Source organism: Myodes glareolus, chromosome 7, assembly GCF_982192425.1.
Source record: "Myodes glareolus chromosome 7, mMyoGla1.1, whole genome shotgun sequence".
NCBI classification, from domain to species: Eukaryota; Metazoa; Chordata; class Mammalia; order Rodentia; family Cricetidae; genus Myodes; species Myodes glareolus.
The window spans coordinates 100,489,420-100,500,162 of NC_142032.1; the positions used below are offsets into that span (position 1 = coordinate 100,489,420).

The following is a 10,743-nucleotide window of genomic DNA, read 5'->3' on the forward strand; positions in this document are numbered from 1 at the left end:
GGGCAATGCTGTTATCATAGAGGAAATACACTTGCACCTATGTTTGAAGTTGCCAGTTTTTTATGATTCCCTTTCCCACCCTTCAAGACCCTACACATAGCTTAGCTTTTTGGATGTTGAAATCTTTGTCCCCTCCTACTGAGACTATTCATTGGCAATGGAGATAAAAGCTCAGGGTAGTCTTGGGACTTAGCCCATACCTACAGCTGGACCAAGATGCAGTCTGACCTAGCTCTTTTGGCCTCTTTTCTGCTGCTCCTGGCTCTTCCAGGACAGCCTCAGGTACTGGCAAAGGGTGAAGGTATCATGTAGGAGAGATACTTCTATGTTTGGGGCTGGCCGCTTTTTCCGTTCTCATTTTGTTCAAAAATTCCTAGGTCTGTGGCAAGAGTGAAGATAGAGAAAACTGGAGGAGAGATGATGATAGATGTGATGCCATTTTGTTGCTTGGATAACCCTTGGATAGTATGGGCATATGATGAGAAGAAACAGAGACAGACAGACAGACAGACAGACAAACAAACAAACAAACAGAGAGGGAGAGCGACAGTGACAGAGACAGAGAGAACGAACTGTTTATCCTGATGTTACAAGTCCTTGTTTTTTACTACCACATGCATACTTTTCCTGTGATAACAATGCTGGTTATAAGGATGGAATGGTCATCCCAGGGCATTATAGATTAAGTGGCCTTATTAGGCTGAAGACATAGCCAGAGTAAACTATGTGTATCAGAGCTCAAAAACATACGGGAGAGAATAAAGCTTCTCAGAGAAGTACAGGGACCATATATAAACCCGAGTTGGTACCATAGGCATAGTCTAAAATTTAGAAGTAATTTCTAATATAGGGCTAGCTATTCAGCTTCAAAACAAAATGGAGAAATAATTAATGAACTATAGTACTATATCTAAGTGACCCTAAGTAGGCAGGCACTATCTCAAGTGCTTCTCTACCTGTCTATCTTATCTATCTGTCTGTCTTTCTGTCCATCTACTTACAAACCTTGAAGTAAAACAATAGGGAAAATGCCACAATTTCTATTATTACCCATGTGAAGGTACTGGGACACAGAGAGATTACATATGCATATGAGGGGAATAAAAAAATATAGCTCTAGAATCAGTGGATTTGAACTGGCTGTGAGCAAGTCATGTTATGCAACGGTAAGAAAAATTCAACTTATGTGTCTCTTAGCCTTAAAGCTGCCACACTCTTGCTCTGGTTCACTGAGACAAGGGTGCTTCTTCTTGCCTTCACCTTCAGGCTTATGCTGACCCATTCCATCATCGTTTAGAGCTGTGTAGATGCCTTTGACATAAAAGCACAAGATTTGGAATAAATGCCAAACTTTGGAGAAGTTCCCAGCCTTGTTAATTATTAGTTACATGATTTTAATCTCAGACCATTGTGTTTTCCAACTACAATTTCTGGATCCCCAGTCACCTCATGCTATGTTCTTGTGTGTGTTAGCTCTGGATCTAGATGCTTCTCTTGATGATTATGAACTCTGTCTACATGCTTCCTTAGAAGAGCCAGATGATGTAGAGATCTGCCAAATTCCAACACTGGGGTTCCTGTTGACAACTGAAGTTTCTTAAGCCTGCCTCAGTGTTTTTCTGAAAGACAGATAAAGAAATCACGTGAAATGTAGCTGTCTGCACTTATAGTAGTGATATTTCCTTTGTATTTTAATAATAAAACTTGTCTGAAGGCCAGAGAGTAGATCAGTCCCACTGGTCAGCCTTACAGCCCAGGCAGGCCTTGAACTCACAGAGGTCCTGAGTGCTGGGATTAAAGGCCCTTGACCCCACTGCCTGTCAGGAGTTCAAGGCCAGTCTGGCCTGTAAGACTGACCAGTGCACCTGTTTTACTCTCTGATTTTCAGGCAAGCTTTATATATCAAAATGCAAATGAAATATCACTATGTGTACTCAGTACATGATTCAGGGTGAGAGTGACTGGTCAACAAATCTAAGTTAGGAGGGGCCTGAAGCTTCATTGCTGGAAGTTAAAGTAACTCAAACTCCCAACAGAGGAATCCCTCAGCAGCCAGTAAGATTCAAAGTGTTCCCCACCACTCCAGAGCAGGGCTGGCCTCTCCTCCTGCCTCGCTTTTGCAAATAGCCTATATTGATCCAGTGTGCTTCTTGCCCTCAGTGTGACTTTGATCCTGATTTTGCAGTTGGTGGGAAGTGCATTAAATTTCACAGATTTCCAGTGTGTGGTTCATCTGCCCGACAACTCGATATTCCTGCAGCAGCTGGAACAGCTACAGAATACACTACAGGATCTCATTGGCAAGTACGAACAACAGCTGTCCAGGGTGAGTGAGTGCTGGAGTTGGGGTCCTTGCAAGACCATCCTTTACCGGCTTCAGTTTAGCAACGACTCCATGGCAATGATTCCCTGTCTTTGAGATCAAACCTAAGGGAGAAAGGGAAATTTGCTACTATTCTTAAGGTCTCCCATAGTAAAGCATGGCTTATGATGTTTTTAGGAGCTTCTTACACTGATAGATAAAAAAGTGGTTTTAGATCCATTGAAAAACAAGACGTGGGAAGCACAGACATGCATATAATCAAAGGGTTGAACACAGGATGATCAATGTGGAGGGGCAGAGAACAGATTTGTGATAATGAACTGAAATAGAGGTGCCATGTGAAGGGTTGGTTGGGAAAGCTTGGCACTGAGCCTATAAGAAGGGCAAGGGAGTAGAAATACTATATCTGCAATCCAGTGTTGCTAATGGTCTAGCAAACCTTACTTGATGAACTCCCTGGAGAGATTCATGATCTGTGGCCAGACTGGAAGCTGGTATTGTTTATCTTGTGCTAGTCTTAAGGAGAGGGTGGCCCTAAAGGTTCTATGAATAGTATGGGCAGTATTCTTCCCTTCAGAGAAACAGGGACCTGAATGTCCTCAGGTAAGAAGTGGGGGATATTACTACTGTTAAATAAAGTGATAGACATAATGAGGGTGTAAATGGATGAGAAGAGTCACGCTCCTTGACATTGGGGGAACAATATACCTGTCCTTTCATGCCCAGGCCAAGGAGTATGCACCTACCCCTGAAGACCAAGACAGTCAGACTTTGGAACCGAGTCACACGCTGGAGTCCAGGAATCCTGGTGTCACTGGGTCCCAATATGACAACCCAGCCTTCAACCTGCTACGCCTAGAACTGGAAGGTGCACACGAGTTGGCAGCCCAGCTTCAGGCCAGAGCCAGTGTCAGCGGGGCCCCGGAGCTCCTCCACCAACTCCGGAACCAGGTGTGTGGATGGGTTAAAGTGCTCCTCTTCTCCGCTTCCTCTCACAGACTTCCTCCTTACCTGGTTAGCTATCATAGACACTTCCCCAAACCTCTTCTTTCTGGAGAAGACACCTGACCTAGAAAATGGAGAGTGTGAGTTGAGATTGAGGACACCCTGTGACCCACATTGCTGGGATCTCATTCCCTCAGGTCACCAATGCCAGTCTGAGTCTGAAGCTTCTGGCTGATGCTGACTTTCAAAGCTTTCGTGCTCTCCAAGAGGAGGTGGACGTCCTTGAGGGTCGACTAAGTGAGTGTGAGAGGGAGAAGGAACAGGAACAGCCTTCCAGATACCCTGGTCCACCCCTGGCTCCGGGTGAGTTCACAGACTGAATTTCCCAAGATTTTGTTTCTCCATTGACTGGGCCAAATGCATGATTGCTATAATAGCCTGAGGGACGAATGGGAGGCCAGTAAAGATCTTGATAAGGAATAAGTCTTCAGTTTCCTGATTATACCAAGACTGGTATCTTCTCATGGACATATCCATATAATCAACCATTTATCCATCTAATAGCCAGGCACATACATTCATCTCTATCCATGCAAGATCAGTCTATTTATATGATTATGCATGCAGTCTCATGAGCATGTTCTCAAGAACCCAGGTCCTGATATTCTCCATCCTCTGCATTCTGTGGGTTCTATGCTTTGTAGCTCGCTCATAACTCGCTTGCTCTTCTCTGTAGGTTCCTGTGCTCATGGAGGCCTACAGAAAGTGAGCAGACCCATTGTGCTGAAGCTCAACTGGAGGGGTTTATCTTACAAAGTAGGTGCCTGGGGCCGTGACTCAGCACCCAACCCAGTTTCTGCCCTTTACTGGGTGTCTCCCCTGCGTGCTGATGGCAGGTGAGTCCTGGATGACAAACTTTATGTGCCTGGGTCCATCCCATATGTACTTTAGCCTGGCCTGACAGGCTTCTTAGCAGCCTTAGCACTGATTCTTTTTTGAAAAAATTTTGTTCATTTTACATAACAGCCACAGTTCTTTCCCTTCCCCAACACATCCTATCCACTCCAAAAAGAGAGCCCATGGAGAGTCAACAAAGCCCTGCATATTAATTTGAGGCAGGACTAAGCCCCTCCCCACTGCATCAGTACTGACCAATGTAACCCACCATAGGGAATGGGCGGCAAAAGCCAGTTAATGCATTAGGGATAAATTCTGATCTTACTACCAGGGGACACATAAACAGACCAAGCCACACAACTGTCACCCACATTCAGAGGGCCTAGTTGGTCCCATGCAGATTCCCCAGCTGTCAGTTCATACTCCATGATCTCCCACTAGCTCGGGTCAGCTGTCTCTGTGGTTTTTCCCATCATGATCTTGACCCCTTCGCTGATATTATCCGTTCTTCTTCTCTTTGACTGGACTCCAGGAGCTAGGCCTAGGGCTTAGCCATGGATCTCTGCAATCTTTTAATCAGTTTCTAGATGAAGGTTCAATGATGATACTTAGGGTAGTTATCAATCTGATTATCGGGGAAGGGCAGTTTAGGCCTCTGTACTTGTGAAAGGAGTCTTTCTTTTAATTATTCATTTTTAATTGATTTTTTTGAGGTTTACATTTTTTCTGCTCCCTTCCTTGCCTCTCCCCTCCCCTTCACTCATCCTCCAAGGTGTCCAAGCTCCTCAAATTATTCAGGAGATCTTGTCTTTTTCTACTTCCCATGTAGATTAGATCCATGTATGTCTCTCTTAGGGTCCTCATTGTTATCTAGATTTTCTGGGATCATGATTTATAGGCTGGTTTTCTTTGTTTTATGTTTAAAAACCACCTATGACTGAGTACATATGATAATTGTCTTTCTGGGTCTGGGTTACCTCACTCAAAATGGTGTTTTCTAGATCCATCCATTTACCTGCAAAATTCAAGAGGTTGTTATTTTATTCTGCTGTGTAATACTCCATTGTGTAAATGTACCACATTTTCCTTATCCATTCTTTGGTCCAGGGGCATTGAGGTTGTTTCCAGGTTCTGGCTATGACAAACAATGCTCCTATGAACACAGTTGAGCATATGTCCTTGTGGTATGATTGAGCAGCCTTTGGATATATACCCAAAAGTGATATTGCTGGGTGCTGAAGAAGGTTGTTTCCTAATTTTCTGAGAAATCACCACACTGATATCCAAAGGGGCTGTACCAGTTTACACTCCCACCAGCAATGAAAGAGTGTTCCCTTTACCCCACAACCTTTCCAGCATAAGTTGTCTTCAGTGTTTTTGATTTTGGCCATTCTTACAGGTATAAGATGGAATCTCAGAATTGTTTTGGTTTACATTTTTCTGATGGTTAAGGATGCTGAGCATTTGCTTAAATGTCTTTTAGATTCTTCTGTTGAGGATTCTGTTTAGATCTATACTCCAGGTTTTATTGGATTGTTTGTTTTGCTTGTCAATTTCTTTGCAAGGAGTCTTAACTGGGGTCATCTTTGTGAACTTCTGGGAATTTCCCTAGCAATAGTTTTCTCCCTAACCCCTTAATGGCTCCCTCTATCAAGAGTTCTCTTTTGTTGTTCTCCTTCTCTGTCTCTCCCAACTTGACCATCCTGTTCCCTTTTGTTCTCAATCCCCACACCTTCCCCTTCCCTCCAGGTTATGCAGGAGATCTTACCTATTTCCACTTACTAAGAAATGAGTAATACTCCATTGTATAAATGTATCACATTTTCTTTATCCATTTTTTCAGTTGAGGGGCATCTAGGTTGTTTCCAGGTTCTGGCTATTATGAATAATGCTGCTATGAACATATTGGAGAAAGTGTTATTGGGATATGATTGAGCATCCTTTAGGTATATGATCAAGAGTGATATTGCTGTGTCTTGAGGTAGGTTGATTCACAATTTTCTGAAAAACTACCACACTGATTTCCTAAGTGACTGAACGAGTTTGAACTCCCACCTGCAGTGAAGGAGTGTTCCCCTTACTCCACATCCTCTCCAACTTAAGCTGCCATCAGTGTTTTTTTTATCTAAGTCATTCGGACAGGTGTAACATGGTATGTCAGAGTCATTTTGATGAGCATTACCCTAATGATTAAGGATGTTGAGCAATTCCTTCAACTTCTTTTGGCCACTTGAGGTTCTTCCATTGATAATTCTCTGTTTAGTTCTGTGCCCCATTTTTAAGTTGGGTTATTTGGTATTTTGATGTCTAGTTTCTCTAGTTTCTTGAGTTCTTAATATATTTAGAGTTCAATCCACTGTCAGATACGGGTTTGGTGAAAATCCTTTTCCATTCTGTATGCTGCCATTTTATTTACCATATCCTTTGCCTTACAGAAGCTTCTCAGTTTCAGGAGGTCCCATTTATGAATTCTTGCTCTCAGTGTCTGTGCTACTGGTATTACATTAAGGAAGTGGTCTCCTGTGCCAATTCATTCAAGGCTATTTCCCATTTTTCTCTTGTATGAGGTTAAGTGTAACTAAATTTTTGTTGAGGTCTTTAATCCACTTAAACTTAAGCTTTCTGCATGATGATAGATATTAATCTATTTGCATTCTTCTACATGCTAACATTTAGTTAAGTCAGCACCATTTGTTGATGCTTTTTTTTCGCCATTGTACAACTTTGGCTTCTTTGTCAAATATCAGGTGTTCATAGGTGTGTGGATTAATGTCAGGGTCTTCAATTTTATTCCATTGATCCACATGTTTCTTTTTATGCCAATATCAAGCTGTTTGTATTATTAGAGTTCAAGGTCTGTGAAGAATTGTGTTAGGATTTTGATGGGGATTGCATTGAATCTGTAGATTGCTTTTGGCAAGATGGACATTTTTACTATATTAATCCAACCTATTCAAGAGTGTGGGAGATAGTTTTATTTTCTGATATTGTCTTCAATTTCTTTCTTCAAAGACTTGAAGTTCTTATCATCAGGTCTTTCCCTTGTTTGGTTAGAGTTACCTCAAGATATTCTTTTTTACTTCTTACTATTGTAAAGGGTGATATTTCTCTGATTTTTTCCAGCCAATTTATCATTTGTTTATAGGAGGGCTACAGATTTTTTTAAATTAATCTTGTTACCTGCCACATTAATGAAGTTACTTATCAACTTAAGGTGTTTGCTGGTAGAATTTTTCAGGTGCTAATGTGTTTGCAAATAGCAAAAATTCAATTTCTTCATTTCCAGTTTGTATGCCATTGATCTTCTTTTGTTGCTTATTGCTTTCACTAGAACTCTGAGTGTTATATTGAATAGATATGGAGAGTGGACAGATTTGTCTTTTTTTTATTTCATTGGAATTGTTTTGAATTTTTCTTCATTTGGTTTGCTGTTGATTGTCAGCTTGTTGTAAATTGTCTTTATTATGTTTATGTATGTTTCTTGTATCCCTCATCTCTCCAAGACCTTTATCATGATGGGGTGTTGATTTTGTGGAAAGCTTTCTCAGTGCCAAATGATATGATCATGTGGGGCTCTTGTCTTTTTTTCTTTCTTTCTTCCTTTCTTTCTCTTTTTCTTTCTTTCTTACTTTCTTTCTTTCTTTAATTCTTTCAGTTTTTTTATTTGGTAGAATACATTGACAAATTTTATATGATGAGCCATCCCTGCCTTTCTGTAGTGAAGCCTTCTTGACCATGGCAAATGATTGGTTTTCTTGTTGTTGCTGTTTGTCTTCTGTTTGTTTTTTTTTTTGTGTGTGTGTGTGTGCTTTTTTTTGATGTGTTCTTGGATTTGGTTTTCCAGTATTTTATTGAACATTTTTGCATTTTTGGTCTGTAATTCTCTTTCTTTGTTGAACCTTTATGTGGTTTGGGTATTAGGGCAACTCTACCCTCATAAAATTTGGGAATGTTCCTTCCATTTCTGTTATGTGGAACAATTTTAGAAATATTGATATTAGCTCTTCTTTATAATTTTATCAGAATTCTTCACTGAAACAATCTGGCCCTGGGCTTTTTTTGGTTGGGAGAGTTTAAATGACTGCTTCTATTTCCTTAGGGATTATAGGTTCATTTAAATTGTTTATCTGGTCTTGGCTTAATTTTGCTGTGTGGTACCTATCCGTAAAATTGTCCATTTTTTTAAAGAATTTCCAGTTTTATGGATTTCAGGTTTTTGAAGTATGACCTGATTATTCTTTGTATTTCCTTTGTGTCTATTATTATGTCCCCCTTCTCATTTCTAATTTTGTTGATTTGTATGTTCTCTCTCTGCCTTTTGATTAGTTTGGATAAGGGTTTGTCTATCTTGTTCATTTTCTCAAAGAACCAGCTCCTTGTCTCCTTGATTCTTTGTATTGTTTTCTTTGTTTCTATTTTGTTGATTTCAGCCCTCGTTGATTATTTTCTGTCTTCTTCTTGTCCTGAGTGAGTTTGCTTGCTTTTCTTCTAGAGCTTTTTAGCTGTGGTGTTAAGTCACTAGTATAAGATCTTTTCAAATTCTTCATGAAGGCGCTTAGTACAATGAATTTTTCTTTGCACTGCTTTCATAGTGTCCCATATGTTTGGGTATGTTGTGTGTTCAGTTTCATTGAATTCTAGGAAGCCTTTAACTTCTTTCTTCCATGACCCAGTTGTGGTTCAGTTGAGCGTTGTTCAATTTCTATGAGTCTGTAGGCTTTCTGCACTTGGTGCTGTTGTTATATTCTAATAAGTCCTGGTGATCCAATAACATGCAGGGGGTTATTCCAATTTTTTTGTATCTATTAATATTTGCTTTGTGACTATGTAAGTGGTCAGTTTTAGAGAAGGTCTCATGAGATGCTGAGAAGGCACTTTCTCTTTTGTTCATGTGTAATGTTCTAAAGATATCTATTAAGTCCATTTGAGTTATAACATCTATTAGTTCCCTTATTTCTCTGCTAAGGTTCTGTCTGGCAGAACTGTTCATTGGCTATCAGATACTGTAGCTGTTGCTTTTGGAAATGGTTATTTATTTCAATATAGTATGCAGTAAGTAAAAGATGGAAAAAATACCATTTTACAGCAAAGTCCCTACTCTAAATTGGCATGTGAGGCCTCCCAGTTTTGTTTTTTTGGTTGTGTGTATGTGTGTGTATGTGTGTGTGTGTGTGTGTGTGTGTGTGAGAGAGAGAGAGAGAGAGAGAGAGAGAGAGAGAGAACTTCAAATCGAAGAACAATGTATTTTCATTATGCTCATCCTTCCCTGACTCAACTCTAATTCTTCCTGTGTGCCCCCACATGGCCCCTTATAATTTATGTCCTCTTCTGTAATTACTTTCTCTCTCTCTCTCTCTCTCTCTCTCTCCCTCCCCCCTCTCTCTCTCGTAATTACAGATACAAAAACACACACACAGTCAAATACCCCTGCACACTTATACACATACACACATTTGACACACTCACATACTATCAAACACACACTCACACAGTCGAAGTCCAGGTACGTGTGTGTAGGACTGACCATTGGGGCATGGGCAATCTGTTAGGAGGAAAACAGATGCTCCTTCAGTCCACACAACTGTGAAGTGCTTGTAACTCTCCACCTAGGGCTAAGACCTTCTAAACCTTTCCCACATCTATGCTGAGATGTTTATTGATCTAGTCCAGGTCATATGTAGGTGATCATATTATTGTGGGCTCATGGGTGAAACATTCCTATCATGTCTAGGAGACACAGCACTGCTCTGGGTCCTTTGGCTGTTACATTTAATCTTTTCACCCCCACTTCTGCTTCATTCCCTGGGCTTGATTATAGGGGTTGTGTTATAGATGCCCCACTATCATTTTCATAGTTCTTTAGTACTCTGATTGCTGCTATCACTTAATGGTTCTACTGTGTGTGGGGTTCTTGGCCAGGTATTTCGATTACTATAGGCTGTACAAATCCTATGGCGACCTGGTGGTTCTGAAGCACTATGAGCAGTGGAAGATGGGCTATGGTGATGGCAGCGGCAATACCGTGTACAAGAACTTCATGTACTTTAACTACTATGGCACAAGTGACATGGCCAAGGTGGACCTTTCTTCCAACACCCTGGTGCTGCGACGTCCATGAATTTTGGAACATTTGTGCCTTCAATGTGTAGATGTAATAATTCTATATTTAAATATTTATGTAGATATCTTAACATAGCCACTAATAATTGGTGAGCTTCCTAAGAAAAACAATCAAATGCTAGCTCCAAGAAGCTGGGGTACTGAGAATCTTGTCAGAACCTGTTCCCTGTAGGAAATGCAGTGTTCACCATTTTCACTGCTACCAATTGGTCTAGAGATACCTGCCCTCTTTGGTGTTTTCACTTAAGACTGAGTAAAGATCTTGAAATCAATCAGTCAGAAAGTCTGTTATGATGGCATATGGACCAAGCCACTTGTAAATTATGTGAATAAAAAGTGTGCTGTATAGAGTAGCCTGTTCACCTCTATTTTGGGTTTTCTTAAAAAAAAAGCCTCCTTGGCCAGTCTGACCCTTTATTCCTAAAGAAGAAAAAAATTTATTACCTACTACATGGGCA

At 40.6% G+C, this 10,743-nt stretch overlaps 1 protein-coding gene across 1 annotated transcript; it reads left to right on the plus strand.

Annotated features, from left to right (window-relative positions):
- Positions 1-216: 216 nt before the first annotated feature.
- Positions 217-10,283, plus strand: LOC148121554 (olfactomedin-4-like). The gene is made up of 6 exons (XM_087908615.1): positions 217-282; positions 2,186-2,326; positions 3,050-3,274; positions 3,466-3,631; positions 4,005-4,164; positions 10,085-10,283. The coding sequence occupies exons 1-6, from the start codon at positions 217-219 to the stop codon at positions 10,281-10,283; spliced, it is 957 nt and encodes a 318-aa protein (XP_087764741.1).
- Positions 10,284-10,743: the final 460 nt, after the last annotated feature.